The sequence below is a fragment of the Leptonotus elevatus genome, chromosome 7, assembly GCF_054856555.1.
Source record: "Leptonotus elevatus isolate MCC_2025b chromosome 7, RoL_Lele_1.0, whole genome shotgun sequence".
In the NCBI taxonomy this organism is placed as follows: domain Eukaryota; kingdom Metazoa; phylum Chordata; class Actinopteri; order Syngnathiformes; family Syngnathidae; genus Leptonotus; species Leptonotus elevatus.
This window is the reverse complement of record NC_141245.1, coordinates 21,260,327-21,283,888: the sequence shown is the minus strand read 5'-3', so window position 1 is coordinate 21,283,888 and position 23,562 is coordinate 21,260,327. Positions and strand designations below refer to the sequence as shown.

Below are 23,562 nucleotides of genomic sequence, written 5' to 3'. Positions count from 1 at the left end.
CTCATTTGGTTTGGGTAGGAATTCACACCAGGTCCAGTTACTGAGCCCGTGTGTGTGACAGATGAGTCCGCGGGTGATTAGGTGTGTATATATAGTTGTGTGTGCTCAGATAAGCAGCCGTGAGCAAAGAGCAAAGATCTAAATTTTTTCCATGGAAAATGCAAATGGTCGGTTCTAGGCTTGAATTGTGGCCATCGTGAAACCTGTATTAGCTATTAAAACATGTTCTTGAAATCAGAATTTACAGCTTTTTTCTCATGAATATGCAAATTTTGTTTTCAAAATACAAAAAAATATATATAAAATGTTAAATTACTCAAACTTCAAACCTCAAGTGATTTTTTAAGAAAAAAATATTTTTTGACAAATTATTTTTAAACACTTGAAAATAATTTGTCAAAAAAAAAATCTTAAAAAATACACAATTTTATTTCCTTAAAATATAAAACATTTCTCTCAGATATATTAAAAATGTACAACTTTCTCAGAAATAAATGCATTTTTAAATAGTTTTCTTTTTAAAGTTCTAAAAAAATTACAGCTTCTTTCTAAAAAAATATAAATTTTCTTCAAAAACTTACGTTTAAAATAATTTTTTTAAATACAGTGTACAAATGTTCCTCAAAGATATAGTTTAAAAATATATATTATGAAAAAATATGAAGTTTCCTCAAACAGCCAGTTTTGAAAATTTACAAAATAACCACTTTTTCCCTAAAAATGTCTTTAAAATATACTAGCTGTAAAAAATATACATATATTATATTCCTCAAATATACAAAATCTCAAAATAACTTTTTTGTCTTTAAAAATATTCTTGAAAAAAAAAATCAACATTTTTTTTTAAACATCCTCAACTGTGTCTTGTTGCTAGGCAGATTTCTCATTGATGTGACAGCAGGTATAACACGAGATTTAGGAGGGCTGTCGGGAGTGGGAGGGGGTTCCAGTTGTTTGCTCGCCACCGGTGCGGTCACTCGGGGCAACAACAGACATCCTGCTTCCAAAATAAAAGAGCACAAGGGAATCATGGGAGATTATGAGGGGGGTCTCCAGGGGTTGGGGGGTGAGGTTAAGGGGGACGTTCTGAGTGTGATGGGAAACGGGGGAGGAGGAGCGCTTGAGTTGAAGTCAACATCCGACTGAGACAAGTTGATGAAATGAATTAATTTAATGAATTAATTAATTTAACAGTATGCTTCAACAGAGTAGCAGTAAACAGCTTGAAGCTTTTTTTGTGTGAAGAATTGTTCAGAATTGTATCTGCTACAAACATAGTAACGTAGCGCTATAACTAAAGACAAAAAAAAAATCGTGTGATTATCATGTCTCGAAAAACTATATGTATTTCCTGGAATAAAAAGGTTCCTATCAGATAAACGTTCTTTACTAACTAGGAAATACTCTATTTACTAACTCACTTTTATTAACTAATTGGCCTTGGGGGAGGTCTCTGCTATGCTCACTGACATTGTCGACATATATCCACCATGACCGTTCCGTCTACTTTATTGTTATTATGGCGCCCCTTAAGAGACTTTTACAGACTTCATTTAAATGTTCTTTTCCAAGGGCCTTATGGTAATTTCGGGGGGCTTGTAGGTGTCTTAGGAGGGACTGGTGTGTATATTAGGGAAAGGGGGGGGGGGGGGGGGGGGTTCGAGGCAGCAGCTGCAGCAAATGAAAAGGTGACATCAGTGGGGAGGAATTCTCTCCTTTTCTCTTTTCTCCCAGCTTCTTTTGTTTGCCTTTATTCTTTACATTCACGCTGTTGACACATGAAAAGGGGGGGGGGGTGTTTAAAGTGGGGGTCCTTGCACTGTAGAAAGTAGCAAAGCCTTTTCTTTTTTAAATAAAAGTTGATCGCACACGCACACATGCAGCAACATGTGGAAACTGTCAGGTGCACACGCCACACCAAAAGAATTTCACTTCCTCTCTTCTTCTTGTACAGACCACTAAAATGACCCCAGCTGTCACTTTTTCTATGGCCTTTTCCTAATTGGCCCTCATTTGGACCCCTAAGCTCCACCCCCAAGTGTGTGCACGTGTGTGTGTGTGTTCCAAGGCAACCATCACATTTTCATCCGCATAAGACTTCAGCGAGAACACGTCCAACTTTCCTTCCTGCTCATGATTACATCAGCACATGATCGCGCGCGCGCGCACGCACACTCTTATGACATCACCAGCAGCTGCATAAAATGGTGTGTGCGAGTGCAAATGGTACATTTATACAGTTTATGAGCATGGGAGTTTGTCGCCACGGTTACAGCAGCAGACGGCCTCCATCCAATCAGGTTTCATGTGTCATGTGATGTCGTTAGTTGCCTTTTCAGGGTCTTAAACACTGTTGGCGCAAACGTTTCCCAAAGTCATATTTGTTATTAAAGAACCAGCCCCCACCCCTAGAAAATTACAACATTTTCTTGAAAATTATTACTTACTTATTTTGTACAAATCATTTAGGGATATTTCTAGTATTCGATTATATTTCACTAAATTTAATGTGTATTATATAAAAAGTCATTTTTGTGGGAAAAAAATATGTTTTCATTATTAGGTGTCAATAAATCACATTTTCTAGATTAAAAAACAAATTTTCTGAGAAAATATTACATGTAGTATAGTATGTTTTCTATTAAATTGTCTTATTTTACAAAGAATATTCTCTAGAACAAAATCGTTCTACATCTTAAAAAAAAAAAGAAGGTATATAATCTAGAATAAAAATTATATTTCTAGATTTTTTCATTTTTCTATTAGTTGTGTAAGAAAAAGTGTATTTTTAAAGTGTATTTCAAGAAATAAATCTTGTTTTCTAGATTAATAAATTGTTTATTTTGTAGAAAAAAGTTTGCTTCAAAAAGTTGTTTAGAAACAAGTCATATTTTTTTTGCTAAATGTGTTTGCGTATTTCAGGAAAAGAAAAAACTTTTAAATAAAAATATTAGAAAAATATACTGCAAATCCATCCATTTTCTAAACCGCTTATTCCTTAATAAACAATTATTTTTTTATTATTTCATTTTTTTTTAAAAGATTTGTCGTCTTATTTCTATAGAGGGAAATACAGATTTAACCCCAGAAAACTTAAAAATTTAAATATTTGAAAAATAATTATTTTAAAAAAGCACAATTTTCTAAATTTGCATATTTCTAGAAATAAGAAGAAATAGATTCATTCTCAGAATACTTTTTCTGAAAAAGTGACAACCCAAATCAATATGTAAAAGTAGACAACAGCCAAAAACATAAATGTTCTTATCGACACCTATGTAAATAAACAGAAGATCACATTCACATTTACAAACTCGCATTCTGAAACTTCTGAAGCAAGGAAGGAAGTAAAGGAGGAGGAAGAGGATGAGGCGTTTAGCGGCAGGCGTCGCTAACAGGCGGCTAATCCATCAGATGCGATCAAAGGTAGCCAACTAACGCCGGCTAATCCTCCACCTTGAGGAGATCTTCTTAATGAGCTTAAAGTAATGGACGCCTCTTTTTTAGCGCCATCGTTGTTACTTCCGGGAACGTGACTTGCGTGAACACTGAGTGGAGATTTTTTATTTTGATGACGACCCTAATGGCTCCATTTTGTTTTACTGAGAGAGTGTTTATGTTTGTGCTCGCAAACCCTAATTATGAATAATGAATGATCAACGATGGAGAAAGCTAACGCTGCTCAAAACAATTCATTCTTTAATGGGTCTTCTGCTGGAAATCGGTTGCTAGCATTAGCATGGTGGCTAGCTTCAGAGTGAGCGCCACTGTCTTGCCTGTCGTTAGTTGTAAGTTGTGTTTTTGGGGGCCCTGGTAGCAGTAGTTTCTGCTAGTGGTTAGCAACATGGTTAGCATAGAGAGGAACCTACAATATTGAAGACGCAACAGTGTGAGTAGTTTTGCTTAATTTTGCTTTGATACATTAGTACTTTTCTTTTGTGCCACAATTAAAGTTTCACTCCAAATATTGCCTAAGCAATTAAAGCTTTTACGATGGTCACAGAATTCACTTGACATTTTTTCCAGCGGGGACATTTTTGAGTTTTGAAATAAAAACGACTAAGAAATCCAGCAGTGTCATGCCAAACGGATCGTGTTCCAGTATTATTAGCGTGCTAGCATATTAGCGCTCATACAATCAGCGGTGAAGCTTTCGGGTCATCGGGGAGGTGAAGAGGAGGAGGAAGAGAAAGAGGAGGAAGGACTGAGTCATATGAGCAGGCGTTTAATAAAAAGCAGCCTTCATGATGATGATGATGATGATGATGATGATGATGAGTGTTCCGCATGGTCACCGTGCGCAGGACAGGACGCGACACTCAAAGCGACTTGTAAAATGAGAACACTCGCAAAGGAGCATGCAGCAAAAATTCATTCGACATACAAATAAATTGAGAATTAATTGAGCTTGTGAATCAAAGCAACCTTGCCAATCGAGCCACTAAACGTGATTTAATTATGTTAATCATTCGTTATTGATTAAATTTAGTGATTTGAATGACTTTATTCGATTAGCGGCTGGTCCCTGAGGGGGGGAATGGTCGGCATGAAGATGCGGCAGCACAGCTGTGCTGAAGCCTGGCGTCGAGCTCCCCCGACAGTGTCCTGTTCTCACACACGCGCAGGCAAACACACACATTCTCATGCCAAGACAATGGCCTGCTAATCCTCGCTCCCGATTGGACGAGAGCAGATTACCCAGAGGGCACCAGCTGTCGGGTAGAGGCAAGGCCCAGTTTCCTCCTCCGTGTCTCCGACGCGCACACACAAGCACACGCTGGCAGCCATGTCACTGCTCAAATGCTAACGGTGACGCATGTTTGTCGACGTCCCGTAAAGGGACAAGCAGGCAGGTCGATGAAAACGCTGCAGAATTCCAAATAATGCGGCAGCTCCAGCTTTGATTTTCAGCCTGGCCTTTTTCCATCCATCCGCCCTCAACATATATGAGCTTCACCACATTTTCATCACACTAACAAGTCGACGGTTCGAAGTCACAACACTGACTTTCGTAGGGCAAGTTGGTCTTTGAAAGACCCCTGGAAAATGTGGCTAAAATAGCAGCTTCAAACCAAAATGGCTGACTTCACGTGTCTTTTTGTGCATGGCTTCCTGGGACTTTTTTTTGTGTCTACTCGTGATAGACGAGTCTACCAAACTTGATGTTGTGAAGTCTTACCGGCTTTGGGGACCTTTTATTTTATTTTATTTTTATTATTATTATTTTGTCATCACTGGCCCCTCCTGCTGATTTTTCCTTTGTATGGTTGCATGTTGAAATTGTTCAAGAGCCAATTTCCCATGAATACAAAAGTTGATGGTGATAGTGTCTTTGTTGTGTTTGTGTGCGCAGGCACCACGGAGCGGGTATGTCTGGTTCAGGGCACGGTGGAGGCGCTCAATGGCGTCCACGACTTCATCGCAGAGAAAGTACGAGAGATGCCGCAAAGCAGCCAGAAGTCCGAACCCGTCAGCATCTTACAACCACAGACCACCGTCAACCCTGACCGCATCAAACAGGTCTGTGCTGGACTATTCTAGTTGGGGTTCTAGACTTTTGTGTTGCTGTCTACAGTCTAGTATGTATCGAGTGTTCTCGTCAATTCTAGTCTTTTACTGTTCCTGTCTAGTTAACTATTCTAACTATTTAATCTCTACTAGTCTATTCTAGTGTTGTCTATTTCGTTCTGTGTGTAAGCCTTTGTTCTCCCCACAAATAGTGTGGAGTGTGTTAGCGAGGCGTCAAAACTGAAACCTCAAGTCTGGCGGGAAAAGCAGGGGCAGGAAACAGGAAGTGATTGTGAAGGGAGGAGATTGAGGACGGCGTGCTGGCGCGAGTCGGAAAAAAATCACACGCAGACATGCGCGCGTGCAAAAAAAAAATGGCCCCTGCTCAAGTTAGCAATTACTCTCATTGATCGCTAACTTGACCATTAGCTCTCTCTCTTCATGATTGCTGCTTATCGACTAGTCGGGTCTGGCACTAATAGTGTCTATTGACAGATCAGGTCTGCCAAAGGGTGCACACACTCACGTAAACAGCACATGTATAATTAAAAGGCCGGTTTAGCAGTTAGAGGCTAATGATGCTAACACGATTAGAACAAATCTAGCTACTTTTTGTGATGTTAATGGAGTCTTGTGGATACGCCGAGACTCCCACAGGGGATGTTCCCACCAAAGCCTTCACTTGCTAATTTAACCATATGTCTCCATAAAGCCAGCGGCCATTGCATTTTCCCTGGTGCAAATAGCAATTTATCGCCAAACAGCCCAATTACACTTTGTCAATTAGTGTAGTGGATTCATGGGGACACATCGTCAAACAAAAATACGAAACTACATGCTAACAGCTAGTGAGTTTGTTGATGGTTTGAACATGATTAGTGACGTCAACATTAACATGCTACATGCTAACAATTAAACACAAATACATCACTAGGATTACATTAATACGCATGTCAACAATTTGTGGCCCCGCAGTCAAGGTTAAATCAAGGAATATGTGCACCTCGTAAATCATCTCAGTTAACACCAACTGATGGTCACGGTGGCGGCTGTCGGCTAACAAGAGCGGTCGCCGCCTATCAATCATCACGAAAAACGTGTCCCCTTTGCTTTCGTCTCGCCGCCGTCGACATGAATGAAAAGAAACTTTAGCCACCACTTGAAATAGACTCTACACATTCTATTATTCGTCTGTGTGTGTGTGTGTGTGTGTGTGTGCGCGCGTGCGAGAGAGAGAGAGAGAGAGAGAGAGAGAGAGAGAGCGGCTATAAATAGTCTCCAAAGATGCAAAAGGCTTCTCCCTCCATTACAAGCTAAAGATAACTAAGTAGCATAGCTAACATGTTAGCTATTAGCTTGCTAAAGCATGTCCTACACTAACATTAACATGGTCCAGTTTATTATAACCCTGCTGCAACTAAATAGTACCAAGAGCGACAAAGCTAAATGTAGCAAACTAGCCTAGCTATTAGCTCTCTAGAGCATAAAATGTCTTACAAGAACATTAAAATAGCATAGCTCATTTGACACTTTACAGCCAATTAGTCTTCAATGACAGTAACCTTCTCCTTTTATGACAAGCCAGACGATAGCTTACAAGAGTAGCTATTAGCTTGCTAAATTAAACAAAAACAAAATAAAGTCTTGCGACAACATTCAAATTGAGTTGTTTATAATACCCACTTTGGCTAAATGGCACCTAGAGTGATAGGAGGCTTCTCCCTCCATAACAAACTAAAAATAGCTGACTAGTGTAGCTAACTAGCATAGCTATTAGCTCGCCAAAGTAGAGAATGTGTAATAACGTTAAAAAGGTATACTTTGTTTTGCACATTTTGGATAAATAGTCCTGGGAGACGGGAGCCTTCTCCCTTTGTTAAAAGCTAAAAATAGCTACCAAGTCCTTGACTCAGAAACACATGTACGGGCAGGATTATGTAAATGAGTAATTTTTTTCTGTAAAGGTCAGATAACAAAATATCGACTTGGTTGTTTGATTTCACATTTGAAGGGTGGACACAGGTAGACAATTATTTCAATACTAACATGAAAAGTCGATTTTCTACAATATGTTCCCTTTAAGTACTTGTCGACTAAAACATGCTAGGTGTTTAACGGTGAGCTACTAGCGTCTGTCGCTTCTGATTTTCACGTTGGCTATTTTGGGCTGTGAAGTCTTAACACACACACACACACACACACACACTAACTGTAGACTGCAGTCTGGTCACTTCCTGTGTCTATTTCCTGTCGGTATAACCTTTGACCTCAGCCTTGGACACCTGTTTCCTACTTCCTGTTATTGCCTCTCCTGGCAGGAAGTCCACAAAATCTCAGACTCACGTTAGATGCAGACTTGTGCTTTTGTTGACGTCAAATAAAATAAAAAACGAGATTGATGTATTTTTTACGGCTTTTGTTTTAGTCATGTTATCAAATAAATATTAATATATTATGTACGTGGCACAGGTGCAAGTGTTTTGTATAGTATTGATGATTTCTATAAATGTGTCATGATAGTGGTGGTATTAAGAGGTGGATAAAGGCCGAGCTAGCAAATCCACCGCCCACCACTGGTTGAACTGTACGTAGTTGTAGGGAAAAGGAGAGTGTCGTAAAAGTGTTAGGAAAAGGAGGAGGAGCTCATTAGTACAGAACACCACCAGCAAATAAAAGACGGTGGATGCGATCGTTACTGAGGGATCAGACACGGCTTCTGTTTATTCTCCCACCTCTTCTTCTTCTCTGTGTGCGTGGGAGAAAAAGGCCGTCGGATACAATATTTTCGACTACCTCCCTCAGCGCCTGTTCATTTTTTCAAAATAGTTTTTGTTTTAATTATTTGCTTCTTTGTCCCACAACCTTCAAAAACCTTTGATTTAATTGATTTAAATTTTAATTAACTGTAATGTGACACTGAAGCGTCAAAAACAAGTTTTTGTTCCACTTGTGACCACTAGATGTCACTAGTTTAAGGCCACGCCACCAAATGTGAGCATTTTCTCCGCCTCCTTTCTCCTCACCATAACACATCCTCCTTCTCCCCCCCCCCTCTTCTTCCACCTCCTCCTCCTCCTCCAACAAGGCCAAAAGTCTTTCCATTTGCACTGCATCTTTTCACTCAACTCAAAGCTGAAGTTATTCATCACAAAGGTCGGCATTCAGTCACCAAGTCACTCCCACACAACACACTTCAGTCGCTCACTTGATTAAAAGAATGCACAGTACTGTACACTTTTCAAAAAGAAGAAAACAAAAAAAGAAAATAGACTAGTAGTAAATGCTCACCGGTCCCCCCATGTTAAAAAGTAGGGAAAATGGAATAACCAAAAATTGAGTAAAAACATTTTTATTCCTAAAAATTCACATATCTATCCTAAAAAAATCACAGTAATGTTTGACTGTTTATTTTTAAACAGACAAATATTAGTAATAATAATAATTGTAAAGAAGAAATAATGGCCAACATGTATTTTGTAAAGAAAAAACTAAGTGACCTGTTCCAAAAAAATAAAAAATAAAATACATTTTAAGAAAAAAAATCATTAAAAAAAATCTATGAAAATGTTTTTGAACAAATATTTTAAGAAAAAAATGTACATTGAAAAACGCTTTAAAAAGATGTTTGAGCAGATAAAGTCATCCATATACTTTTAGTTTTCTTTAAAATTAACTGGACTGCACTAAAAGCACTGTGCTGTGTGTGGCTGGCGTTCACCAGCCTCTCGTCTCAATATGGTACTGGAGCTGTTTCCATGGCAACAGTGACCCCTGAATTTTTTTTTTTGTTTTGTTCTGAAGCAGCTTTTTACACCCCCCCCCCACCCTCCAACTCAGCAGTGTCCTCTGCTCTCTATCATCAGTGTTTTGTTTTTCACCTTGTTGCCGTGGCGACGCCGCATCGTCCTCCACATCTCCTCCGTGATGTCGCAGGCTCTCGCTCGTTGCATTCAAACGTCACTTCGCGTATGGCAAGAGGCCGCCGCCTTCAAGGCTGTCGGACACGACATTCATACACACTTGCTTAGTTTCAAAAGAAAGAGTTCTGACGTATTCAAAAAATATCTATGACTCCATGTCGTGGTTATGCGCAGAGGTGCCGTTCGCACCTGCCTTTCAGTTGCGCTGTTTAACTCATTCACTCCCAGCCATTTTTACTGAAGCAACCACCTTCGCTCCCGGCTGTTTTTTTTTTTTTTTTTTTTTTAACTGGATTTTGACAGATTTTGCAAGGCCCACATAATTTTGTTTTCTTTTGCTATAAAACATGGAACCTACCGAAAGAAAGATTAGGGTCTCTTCTTTCATCAGGAAAAAAGTATAATTGTATCTGTTTCATTTTTTTTGCAGCAAATAGCAAGCTAGCTAAGATCATCATTATTCATAAACCTGTTTAAAAACACTGGGGAAAAGAGCTTGTTGCAACATGGCCCTGGTTGAGCTCTTATACTCTGATGCCATCTGCTGGCCGTTTTTTGTAATAACTACCATTGCTTTAAGCAATCTCTTTAGGTCAGAGGCTGCATCAAAGCCTTCTCTATACTCTAGCATTAAAAAAAAAACACATAAAAAACGTAAAAATACGTTTCTGGGACCATGGCAATATTTAATAGTTTTATACGTTTTTGGGAGCAAATGAGTTATGGTGTCAATATAGCACAATACAGGTGTATAGGCTACATTAATACCAACATTACAAGTAACCTAAATATGATACATTAAAAAAAAAATACGAGATAAATATATAAAAGCCACAGCAATTTCTCAGGTTTGATAGATCATATTCCACATGCTAAATACATTTATTTATTATGAATGCGCACAATGAACTGCACAGTTTGGCAGACACAACCCTCAGTGTCGCCGATTTGTAGATCAGCTGTGGAAACATTTGTTTGCGTAGGCAATCAAATCTGTTTTTGCTTAATCCTTTACTCGATCAGGTCTTATATGCAAAGTGTGTAATGTTTGGTTGTCGTCCCGTTTGGCAGGCCAAGTTGATCGTGCCCAACAGCACGGCGGGCCTGATCATCGGCAAGGGCGGCGCCACAGTCAAAGCGGTGATGGAGCAGTCGGGGGCTTGGGTGCAGCTGTCGCAGAAGCCCGAAGGAATCAACCTGCAGGAGCGCGTGGTCACCATCAGTGGCGAGCCTGAGCAGAACCGCAAGGCGGTAGAGATCATCGTGCAGAAGATCCAAGAGGACCCGCAGAGCTCGTCCTGCCTCAACATCTCTTACTCCAACATCACCGGGCCCGTGGCCAACTCTAACCCCACGGGCTCGCCGTACGCCAACTCGGCCGAGGTCATGCCGGCGGCGGCGGCGGCGGCGGCGGCTACCGCTTCCTCGCTCCTCGGCCAGGCGGGGCTGGCGGGGGTGGGCGCCTTCCCTACCACCATGTCCAGCCTGTCGGGCAACGACCTGCTCACCATCACGTCCGCCCTCAACACACTGGCAAGCTACGGCTACAATACCAACTCTCTGGGACTGGGGCTCAACCCGGCCGCCGCCTCGGGGGTCCTCGCCGCCGTGGCCGCCAACTCCAATCCTGCCGCCGCCGCCGCCGCCAACTTACTAGCGTCCTACACCAGCGACGCGTCCACTAGCGTCGCCCACCAGGCCGCGGGGTTAGGCGGCTTCTCCTTGAGCTCACTGGCCGCCGCCACCGGTGCGACCAACGGCTACCTGAGCGCCGCCTCGCCCCTGATGGCGTCCACGTTGCTGGCAACCGAGAAGCTGGCAGAAGGTGCCAAGGAGGTGGTGGAGATCGCAGTGCCAGAGAACCTGGTGGGCGCCATCCTGGGCAAAGGCGGCAAGACGCTAGTGGAGTACCAGGAGCTGACCGGCGCTCGCATCCAGATCTCCAAGAAGGGCGAGTTCATCCCGGGAACCCGAAACAGGAAGGTGACCATCACGGGATCGCAGGCGGCCACCCAGGCGGCGCAGTACCTGATCAGCCAGAGGATCACCTACGAGCAGGGAGTGCGTGCCACCAACCCCCAGAAGGTGGGCTAACCCCCCACACGCCCACCAGGAATCGCAAGAGGGAAGAGGAGAGGAGAGCGTTTTTTTTTTCACCCCATATGCGTCGTCTTCTCAGTATCCCCCCCTTGAAAAAAAAAAAAAAGTGCTGAGATGACGAGAAAAAAAACATGTAAAATGTAAATAAGTTTTATTACTTAACGTCTTTATGGACTTTTTATTCCTTTTTGTTGCGTAAATTAAAATGTTTGTTTTGTTTGTGTACTGTGGACACGCTGAATGACAGGAAGTAGGGGAAGGGAGGGGGAGCCCCCCCCAGCCTCCCCGCCCACCTCCTGCAGGGTTTTTCTTGGTTCAATTTGCCACTTTCCTCCCCTTTTTGCCCCCCTTGTGAGGGTTCTGACTGCAAAGGTGTGCGTATGACAGAACAAACGCACCCCACTAACCCCAAATCCCTGACCCCACTCCGACCCCAAATCTTCCGTCCCACGTTGATGACCTCACGTAGCGCGCGATACTGTGCTGCGCGGCGTGATGACATCATCACTATTTATTCTTATCCAGAGGAGTTGAATGTAAATGTTTTAATTTAATGTTTTTGGACTGCAGATGAATGCTAACGCCACATAGTGTAATATATGTCTTATTTAAGCCAGGGGGGGGCGCCACCTGTTAGAGGTCTCCTCCTTAGCGTCCCCCCCCCACCTCCTTATCTTGACCCGGCTTATCCTCCCTGGCGCTCGCTAAACCATGAAATGGAGTCCCTGCTGGCTAAAAGCACTTGGGACTAACTACTGAAAAACAAGCGGCGAGGTTGGCAGAGGTTACTGGCGTGCTCTTTTTGTGTGTTCTTTTGTGCTGTTTTTGTTGTTTTTTTTTTTGTTTTTTTTACAGTCGGAGTACACTGAATTGTTGTCTTAACGCACTGTGAAGCGAGGGGACGCAACTGGACAACTTTTTGTATGGCAGGGAACACTAACGAATATGAAATATCAATTATTATATATGAATATTCCGCTTTGGAAGGCATACGGAGAGCCGGTCGTCAATCGACGGGGGTCCGTGGGAAAGGACGGGACGTCCGGGTGGGAGCGCCGGGAGGGGGTGGTGGGCAAACTTTCCCTTCATCAATAGGACACTTCCCCATTACGTCAACACGTACTTCCGGGTGGCAAAAGACGGCGTCGGTTGAAAAAAGAATGTTACTTACGTAAGGTAAAATGAGACGGAATGCCGTAGGAAATGAAGACATATCACATCACTAGTGAGGGGGCAGAACTCCCAAATTTTGGTGTTCTGAGAAAATATGAGAATGAAGCATTTCAAACAAGAGATTCTCTTCTTTCACTAGGAAAAACATTTTTTTGCAGCATTTTGCGTTCTTTAATAATCGGCAGTAGAACACGTTTGTTCCACAAAGAAACCCCAGGGATGGCGAACGACTCGATGATGTGTTGCCGGCGGCTCTTTTGCACGCATTTGTGTCATTCGCGACATGAACCGCGACATCTTATCTCACAAACGTCACGCACGCTCTATTTACACCATCGGTATGCGTACGCCGCTCGAGTGCGTCTCCAATTGTCCAACTCCCAGCACATTTTTCCCCGTCATTACCGGCCGAGATTCGCCGCTTGATCTTTATCCTCTCCTCAAAAGTTTTGCGGCTCTAAAATCCAAAGTGCCGCCATCCGTTTGTCATTACGGTGGTTCAGATGAACGGTATAGACACGTCCTTTTGACAGTGAAATGCTGGATTATATTCGATCCCTTCAAGGAAATGAAAAAACAAACAAACCGAAAGCTTTCACTCGTTTTTGTCATGGTTTCACTTCAAGTCAACGGTAGCCACTGGCTTCTCTGCCACCCGGAAGCACCCTGGCGCTTAATGTTTACAAACATTCAGAAAAAAAGGTCTTATTGAAGTGAATGTAATAAGTAAGCCGCGGGGGTGCGTTGGATTCATTCACCCTGGCGAGCGCGCCCGACCGGGGACTCCTCTCCTTCCTCTTCAGTAGTTTGTCTTTCGGAGGCGTCGCTGGGCCGGCGAGGCTCTCTGGTAAGGAGGCTTCTTTACTCCATCGTTAACTCCATCCTCACGCACCCCCACCCGCCTAAACAACCCCCCATCCCGACGCCGCCCTCCCCACGTCCCCCTACCACATCGCTCCACGGGCGGCGGCCATGATGCATGCGTCCTCTTCTCGTCGTCGTTGTCTTCTTCTTCTTCTTCTTGTGCTGCTGCTGCTGCTGAGGATCTTTGGGGGGGGGGGTCGAGCAGGGGGTCCCACTCTTCTTCTTGTAGTTGCTGTCATGGCGAACATGGGATGGCTCCGCTAGCTTGGGTGCGCCAAGCAGGATGACGGTGAACCAATGCATATTCACGGGTTAGGGTATTTGTAGATCCCCCCCTACCCTCTGTTATTTGCTTGTTTTGTGCTCAGGCCAAAGCAATTACATTGAAGTGAGTTGAAGAGCTCCGTTTACACTCTAATAGTGCTTTGCTGCCATCTTGTGGCATTTTGGTGTCAAGGAACTATGTTGAAGCGCATCCAGGAGTTTCACTTACAGTGTTTTGCTGCGATCTTGACACGATGTTGAAGTAAGTTGAGGGTTCCATTTAGACAATGCATGTTTCCACATATCTTGTGGCATCTTTAGACAATTATAAACCTTTAGGGGAGGAGTGAGGGCGTCAATTATTTGCAGATTTTTGCAGGTTCACTGTATTGACGACTTCTCGGCAGAGTGGTGGCTAGATCAGCGTTTTGACAGGTTAGCATGCAACATTGTGGACTTCCTGTGGGGGCAGTGTTGTGCAGCCACAGCGGGAAGACAACATTCTTCTTCTCCTTGATTTGATTTCATGACGATGATGCAGCGGAAGCGATATGTGTTGTCTCGTCCCGTCCGTTTTCCCGTCGCAACGCTTTCCCCTTCCGACTGATCGTAGTTTGGTTGTTTCATTGTTCTCGTATTGGTGGAAAATGCTGCTGCTAAGAAATGCTAACTGAAAAAAACAACACACAAAAAAACATATCGAGCGCAAGTTTAAAGAAGAAAAAAAACTCTAACTTGTAAGTAGTCGAAAGCTGTGCCAAATTATTATTATTATTTTTTGATATCGCAGACGTACAGTACTTTTTATACCAGGAAAAATGTGAAAAAGTGCCAAATGAATGAAGCGTATTCCATATCCTTTCTATCAAAAAGCGTGGAAGCATTTCATCAGTGTTAGCCTGGACACTCCCACAATGCAACAGTAGAGGGAATCAATAAAACATAGCGATAGCTTAGCATTACCATGATGGAATACAGAGAGGAAAAATAATGTGACACCATAGCATTCTTAAACCTTTTCTAGTGAAAATGTATTTTGTGGGAATAGATGTTAACCTTTTTTGCACGAATATATTGCATGACGTCAAGTGTGGACAAAAAAAAAAAAAACGTGAAAAAAAACCCATTTTAGATTTTGTCGCTCATTATCAACTTAAGTATCGAACAAAACCCGACAACACACCCCAAAAGTCCCAAATCACGTTTTGTTTTTTTGTTTTTTAATGTGTATGCTAACGTTGCTAGCATGGAAGCTAACATCCCTTAAGAGCTCGGCCCTAACACAGGCTTCCTCTTTTCTTATTTCCTTTTGTTTCAGTTTTTAAGTAAATCAGTATTTCAGGCACAATACATTTATTTTAAAATTTGTCAAAACCAAATGAAAAGAACAAATGCCTATGACGGCAAATTAGCGGTTAACTTCAACCCCCAATTCCATGTCAGCAACTTTCACACAGGGTTGCGAGCCTTGAAAAAAAATTCCACACAAAATGTTTGGAATCATCAAACCACAAGAATTTTTTTTGTCAAAGCAGTATTTAAGTTGCGATGAAGTATCCCTTTCCTGTCTAATTCGAACAAAAAAAGACGTTTGCACGAAATGTCATGTGGCAAGGGTCCGAGCTGGGGGTTTGGGGAGCGGTTGCCGGGGTTTGTGTAGTGCATGCTCTGTCCACTCGCTCTTTTTCATGCCATTTTTTTCACCGGCAACTCTTGTGAGCGGCCAGCAACAGTCACTTGCTACACCTTGTCGCTAGCATGCTAATATGCTAACTAGATGTTTGCGACGTTTAGGGCAAAAACAACAACTTTTACTTTCTACTCTCACCACACATATTATGGGATCCTTATCTGCCCCCATGCACCCCCCCCCCACACTCGCCACCAATCACCCCTCTCAAAACTACCACTTTGAAACACCAGCAAGTGTCAATTGCATTTGTCATATCACTGATTAATGTTTTTTCTTCTTCTGTGGTTTATTTTGCTCGCCTGTGTCCCGACTAACTGACAACAAGATGCCATTTGTGTGAGTGTGTGTGTATCCAGTTTACCCCCCAAAAACACATTTGTAAGTCCCTTTCACACAAAGTTTTCGCAACAATTGATGACAATTTCATCAACGCGTTCCTTGCTCGCAACAACTTCCCGCGGTCCTCTTGATACACAGCCAGCCAGCTTTCCGACAACATTTGGGGGTTGACTGCATTCTGTTAGTATTTTCACACTAAGAAAAATCTGCTTTAACTCATTTGCTGCCATTGACGACGATAGACGTCAAAGATCCTTTTTTAATTGGATTAGCAGTGAATGAATTAAGTAGCGTCAGTGACATTACAAGTGAAACGTTTTTCGCCGTCCTACCCTTGATACTATTTAAGAAGCCATCCAAGCCATGAAACGCCCCTTTTCCAAGATGGTACCTTTTGCACAGGAAAAGTTGGCTGTGATTAGCACTATGCTAGGGCATGCTTATGATTGGCTCTGAATTTTGCCGTTTGCTGCTGTCCTGGCCTTTGTCTCAGCTCTAATTCTATGATCGAGGTCCGGCAAATTCAATTCAGGTCAACTTCCAACACCCCCATTCCGTATTGGCACCTTTCACACATTGGGTAAAAGCTTGAAAAAGCAAGGTTTGACAGGCAGCGTGAAAGGGTCTACATGGCAGCCTTTGAAAAAAAGTAATCAAATTTGCAGCTTGAGCTCACATCCCTACTCCGTATCGGTACCTTTTGCACAGAACTGCGTAACTAAGCAGTGTGAAAGGGGTATATTGGCACAAGCGTAACAGGCAGAGTGACTTGCAAATGTATAGACTACCTTTGGCCCTCCATTCCGTGTCGCTACCTTTCAGTTAAACAAGCAGGGGGGAGTTAAAAGTTGGTGTGAAAGGGACTTTATTCATGCCCTCTTTTTTTTTTTTTGCACTTCACTGCCCACACACACACTTTGCTCCTCTTCCTCGTCACCAGTGCCAAACTTCCGGAGGACGCCCCCGCACACATCCTCACCCACCCCCAAAAAGGGCGCCGCCGATCATTCCGAGCTTCGCGTCGCTCTTGTGTCGGGACAGCCCGTGAAGCCAGCATGCTCCGCCCCCCCCTTCATCACATGACACCCCCCTCCCCCTCCCCTGCCTTTACCACCACCACCACCCCTACCACCTCCTCCTCCAGCAGGATTAACCCTCCCTCCCGTCCGTCCGTCCGTCCCTGGCCCAGGTCTGGCCAAGGAGCCGCCCATCCCCGCCAGCTGCTTTCCTAACTCTTATCATGTTGTTCTTCAGCTGTGGAGCTCCTCATTGATCGTGTGCCATAGTGTCGGGGGGCACCTGTCACCCCTTCCTCACCCTTTCTCTCTGTCTCCTCTCTCGCTCCATTTGTTGAAAAAAAAAAAAAAGAAAGATTGAATACTCCCAATTTTTTCTAACGACGAAGACGTTTTTGGAGCCGATTTTCACCCCCTCCTCCTCCTCCTCCACCACGCCACCACCCCTTGCTCGCTCATGAACTTTATTATTGATCTTCCTCCTCCTCTTCCTCCTCCTCTGCCTCCTCCTGTGTTCATCTCCAGCTGTCGGGACAATAACTCTCCATTCCATAAGTCCAAAAAAAAAAGAAAGAAAAAAAAAAAAAAACCTCTGTGAGACTGTGCAATGCTCGCTGATATGATTCTATTTTGTTTGTTTTTTCTTGGTTTCTTTTCTTTGTTATGGAACCCCAGACATGACATGGGGGGCAAATAGTTTGATTGTGGCTAGCTACAGATATAACGGGGGCACAAAATGCTAATTTGTTTCCACGGATTACTAAATTGTGGCTGCAAAATATGAACTTGTGGCCACCAAATACTAAATTATGGTCACAACATACTCATTTTTAGCCACAAAATCCTAAATTGTGGACCACAATATACTAATTTGGGACCAAAAAATATTAACGTGGCCACAAAACTAATACTAACTATTGTTCTTTTGTATTTTGTTTGCACGTTATACACACATAGTGGGCACAGATTAGTATTTAGTGCGCACAACATGCTAACTTGTAGCCGCAAAATTGTGACCACTAAAATCCTGATTTGTTAAAGAATAATTTGTATTTTGCACGCATGTAATACATACTTTGTGGCCACAAATTAGCACTTTGTGTCCACATTATATCCCCATTGTCACTACAATTGAATTTTTTTTCCCCCATGTCATGTCTGGAGCTCTGTAATTTGTGGCTCATCATCGGGGACAAAAAAGAAAAAAAGGGAAATTTTAACACAAAAAAGTTGTTTCTTCACCTTTTGTGTTGTCATTGTAAATAATCTTTTTTTTTTGTACAGGGCGGGGCAGCATAAAGAGTTTAGCTGTGCTCTTGTTAGTCGTGTTCGTCATAGCTGCTGTATCCCCCCCCCCCCCTCGTTTCGTAAGTCCCCCGTCAGACATCGGCAGACATATCACGTCACTCGTTTAGTTTTTTTTTTTTTTTTGCTGGCTCGCGGCGCTGCTAACTTTGTGCAATACAGTCGGGTTTCCAGCCAGCCATCAGCACATATCTTCCTCCTCCATGCCATCACATGATCAAAAGTATTAATAACGCCACCAGTGATGATGATAATTTTTCATTTCACCGCATGGCTCTCTCTGACTTCCACCCCCTGATTTTATGCTGCCCGTCGCCCCATTTCAACACACATACGAGCTATTTATTTCCTAACTCATTCAAAATAACAAATGAGTCAAAAGGGAATGACTGGAAGAAGAGAAAATATTTTGATTTTTTTTTTTTTTTAAGTATTAAGTAGTGGTTGCTTTTTAACACCGTTGATGAGCTGACGTAAAACAAAAAAAAAAAAGAGTATTGAATATTAAATGTAACTGTAGCATTGTGTTTGTAAAGAGACAAAAAAAAAAAAAACAACTTAGTGAGTTTGTGTTTGTTGACTTGTGGATTACCAGTGAAGTGAAGGCCATCTAGTGCTAACAATAATAATATTAATAATAACTACTATTATTATTATCATAATGATATATGAGGTCATTTTCTAAGGATTCTTATTTTGCCACAGCAACAGCAGTCATTATAAATGTTCATTTTAGCATCACCTGTCTTCTGTTGTCTTATTCTTCACCTTCCACCACACTCTGCATCATCACACTTTAACACATCAGGGGCTGAGCGTGTGTGCGTGTGCGCGCGCATGCGTGTGTAAGTAGGGCGGGTTGAACGAATGGATCGGTGGGGGGGGGGGGGGTTGTTGTCGTGTCCAGTGTCCACCAACAAGCTAAAACCAGTCAGGCTTCCATATCTCCCTCATGGAAGCTCCTGACGTCGTTATAGCTGCCAACCATGTGACCATCATGTGATCCGACTCAGCTGACTGTCCATAACCCCGCCCCCCTCCCCCAAAACCCCCAACCCACCACCACCAACCAACCACCGCCGCCGCCGCACCACCTTTCAAGTCACCTGACCAAATCAAAATCAACCAATCACTGTCCTCCTCCACTGCTGCTGCTGCTGCTGCTGCACCATGTGACGTTCTCCATTGATAACATTCTACTGTAGTACTAGTGGCACCATATGCGCTCACGTGTGTCTGCAGGTCCGGGGAAGAAAGTGCGTACAGCCCATTAATGGACAACAATTGGCTTGCTCTATGTCCCCTTTAAGAACAATAAACGCCTCTGAATCCCTCGTACACCTAATCACCGCTTGAGTCCCTTTAAGGACAAATATAAATCTTCCGTTGACATCCCATTAAGGACAACAATCAGCTCTATGTTCAGTGTATCCTTTAAAATGACAACAATCAACTCTTGTCTGCATGCCCCTGAAAGGAAAACAACAATCGGCTCCATGTATGACCCTTAAGGACAACAATCAGCTCCATCTGTGTCGCTCCAAAGTACAAGAGTTGGCGCAAAGTATGTCCCTTTAAGGACAACAATTGTCCCAGTCTCAGTTTCTGTTCATGCAAACTAACGTCAAGATTACATACTGCAACATTTTGACTTTCCACTAAGCGGCGTAGTCGTACAAAGTATCTTGTGTCCCAAAAACCGCATTTGGCAACCAAAGACCGCAACCCGATGTGACCCTCGAAGCTCATGGCAGGTTCGAATCCACCAAGTCCTGCCTCTCAGGTGGAGGAGTTTGAACAGACTTGTAGTTAGGTAGTCTGGTCTGGACCAAAGTATTACAAAAATATACAAGGCGTGTCTGGCTTTGATCATACGACCTTGACCAAAAAACGCCAAGAACTGGCAGAGCGATCGCACCAGAATACATTTGAACAGGACCAAACGTAAGAGGTGCGAACGCAGGCTTAGTACCTCGACTTCTTATTCGTGAGTAGAGGGAAGGATGATGATCACGGGTTGCGATGGATGCCAGTGATGTGGTCACTGTAGCATATCATACCAAGTTCCAACCCTCAAATATGGTCACCAGCTTTGAGTGGGGACCAAAAAGACAAGGTCAAAGTGAGCCTTGCTCATTTGGATCAGGCCTTTATTTGGGGGGGGGGGGGGTTGGCTGCAGGTAGCTTCTATGGTAAGGTATTCCAGGGCATGAACCAGTTGGCATTTCTTAAGGCAACCGCGGTTTCCATGTCTCCCACAGCCAACACGGGTGTTTCAAACGATCAGCAAGCTCTGCATGAAGCCTGATAACGAACCTCAGCTGTGTTGGCTGTAGGAGACGTGGAAGACAGGCTGGATAGGGGTACTCGAGACCAGTGTCTTAAGCCTCCTATAAGGAGTTCCAAGATGAGACCTCATGACAGATCACAAGTGACTGCAATGGGGTTCCTCAAGAGGGTTCGGGCCTTGGTCATCTGGATCAGGCTTTATTCGGGATGCTTCCTAGTCATATACCAGGTGAGGCACATCCTGCCAGGATGTAGGGAAGATCGCTCAGTGAGGTTGGAAACGCCTCAAGAGGTCAAAGGGAAGTCAAGGTTACCCCGCTCCGAACGCTCCCATCGCCATGACTTGCGTGGGAACACTTGCGGTCCTGCTTCCAAACGCAAGACGCAGAACGTTCACTTCCAAACCGGAAACTAAACTGCTTGGTGGAAAGGTGCCAGGGTTCAAGCCTCGTCCTCCCCCGGAGCTGCAGACGACACTCGTGTTCATATTCGCGTGTGTGCCGAATCCTCCTCCACGAGGTCCACCTTAACCCGTTTCCATGCCAACTGCAGCGTAGTCAGTTGCACGGCAACCAGCCGCCGGTAGAAGGCCCGGAGGAAGGAAGACGAAGTCAGAGGCGCGCTGCCAATTCTCAGGGTGTCGTCGTAGTTCGTTCAAAGGCGATTTTAGCGCGTCTCCTCCCGGCCAAGCCCAAAGACCAGTCCGCCCTTTTCTCAGAACCAGCCGTCAATTGATAGCAATCGATTTTTTTCCGCAGAGAGACGCTACTAACTTAATGTTTACAACCCAAAACGAGACCAACAACGCTGTGGAAAGAATGTCAAGCGACAGAGGAAGCGAGCGGACGCTTCTTTGTCGGCCGACCTTTGAACTTTTCCGCTTACTTTGTCTGTGACGTGAGCTCGTGTACTTTTTGTGTTGAAACCATTGCATGTGACTGTGAGGGTGTGCAATGAAACTGTGGGGCTGGAACGATAATGATGAAGGTACCCTTTTCTGTGACGTCCGTCCAGCGACCGCTCGTGGACCAATGAATGCTAATGTGTGACCATGCAAAGCTGTCACGTTTTGTTGATTTGTACATGGTCCAATAAACCATTGAAGCAAAGTCGCCATCTTTAGTCATGTGACCACAGGTAAGTGGAGCGGAGGTGGTCTCATTGGGACGCGTCAGTCCAGAAGGGTTCGTCCGTCCGTCCTCTTGACATATCCATCCCGCCCCCCCCCCCCCCCCACACAATCCTCCTGTGCACCAGAGCCATCTGATCAGCCAACACCGCCACATCCGCCATGACTCCACAACACGCCGGGTTCCTGCGGGCACCTCCGCCTCCTCTCCATGCCATCGGCCGAGCGGCTTCTTTCCGGCGGTTGTCGCAAAGCCTCCTGGGAAACGGAGTCCTCATTCACAGCATGGTCTGACCAACCTCCTGTCACTTTCCTCCTCCCACACTATTCCTCCTTCCTCCTCCTCATCCGCCAGATAAAGAAGCTCCTCCGGCGACAAGGCGCGCTTGTAGAATGTAATCACATCCTAACAAGAGGCCATTTTGGTATTCAACATTTTAGCAAATAGCATTTTGTCCATGAGGATAAAGTGGACAAAGTCTTTGTTACACATTTCAGTGTCTCGTGTGTATAAATCACCACCAAAACATTCAATATTTGCTATGTAGGTTCTTTGGATTCAGGGCTTTGGATGTGCCAAAGGATCAAGTTCTGGCTCAAAGGCCAATGGCAGACATGTCACACAGATTCCAAATGATTGCACAATTTTCATATGATTGTCCACAGCCTTGGTGGACATGAAGGAGGTCGCGAGGCGCCGCTTTTGGTTGAATGTGTGGTGGTCGGCTTTGATCTTAATAAGATCGTCTGGGGTTAAAGTGAAGCAAAAACCAGGTAAAAAAAAATAATTGATCGCCATGAATCAAAACATGTCTTGAGGCGTTATTAGATGACTTATGTTTTCAATATGCCCTCATAGGATGACGTAAATAACAAATAACGTCATTTAAAATATAGTTTAAAAGATAGTCATCGTTGGGCATATTGCGATTTTGTAGTATTGCAATTCCAGCTCTATAATGAATTCATTCGATACCTTTGGGGTAAATAACTGATGACTAAAATGAAAAAAAAAAAGTTTTGGGTGGTTTTGAAACTGTGACTTTTTCAAATTTATAGTAACTTCCAACACGAAGGCATCGAATGCAACACAAGTAGTTAAAGACAGACATGCACACACTGAATATTCACTTTTGTTTTTGGCTCACCAAAAAATAGAGTAGTGTAATTACAAGATAACCACTGATAGAAAACGACGAAAACAGTTTTCAGTCTAACGTCGGAAATTTGGTAACAAGCGACAAGATCGCTCATGTTGTAGTTCAACTGTTTTGAACGTTTATTTTTTATTTTTTTGAACTAGTGCCACCAAAAAGCCAAAGAACAAGAACAATAATTCTTCGTCACTCACCGTGAGGTGCGATGCATGGTCATATTTTCATCTGTTCCCAAAACGACATTTTTCCAGGAATCAAGTAAAGCTGTAGTCTGCTGAAATGCATCGTGGGAGCGGTTTCCTCTCGACTCTGCAAGCACATCAACGCTATTTTCGTCATTTTGACAATTAGCATACCTGCCTCACAGACTGATTCTGGGTTTGAATCTGCAAGTACTGCAGCGACCAACAACATGCATGCAAGCTTCTTCTTTTTTTTGTCGGTATGTGCCTCGACATTTGCTGGCAACGAGCCTGAATGAACCAAGTTTCTCTCACCAATTCGTCAGGATAAACTCCAGCTCACCTGTGAGGCTAATGAGGCTAAACGCTATAGAAAACAGATGAACATTGAATCCAGATTCCACTTGCTCATATCAGGAAATTATATTTTTGCTGCATCAGAGCAGTGGACCGTCGCGAAAATGAGCCGCTTGGATGTCACCCCGGCGCTGCGGGCAGCCATCTTTAGCTTAAAAAAGCCTCGCCTTCCCAAGCGTACGAGCGCTTCCTTTGCGTCTGCTTATGTCTTTGTCAACGCGGGCCCGGCGGCTGCTAGCGCCATTAGCCCGCTTTGGGGACAGGAG

The 23,562-nt window shown here is 43.6% G+C and overlaps 1 protein-coding gene across 3 annotated transcripts in view; it reads left to right on the top strand.

The window, feature by feature from the left end:
• The window catches only part of nova2 (NOVA alternative splicing regulator 2), a 59,132-nt gene extending 37,552 nt beyond the window's left edge, over positions 1–21,580 (top strand). For all 3 annotated transcript variants that reach the window (XM_086079873.1, XM_086079872.1, XM_086079871.1), the window contains 2 exons: positions 5,354–5,520; positions 10,500–21,580. In XM_086079873.1, the coding sequence (XP_085935999.1) occupies positions 5,354–5,520; positions 10,500–11,522 (1,190 nt within the window). In that variant the 3' untranslated portion in view covers positions 11,523–21,580. The remainder of the gene's footprint in view (positions 1–5,353; positions 5,521–10,499) is intronic.
• Positions 21,581–23,562: the final 1,982 nt, after the last annotated feature.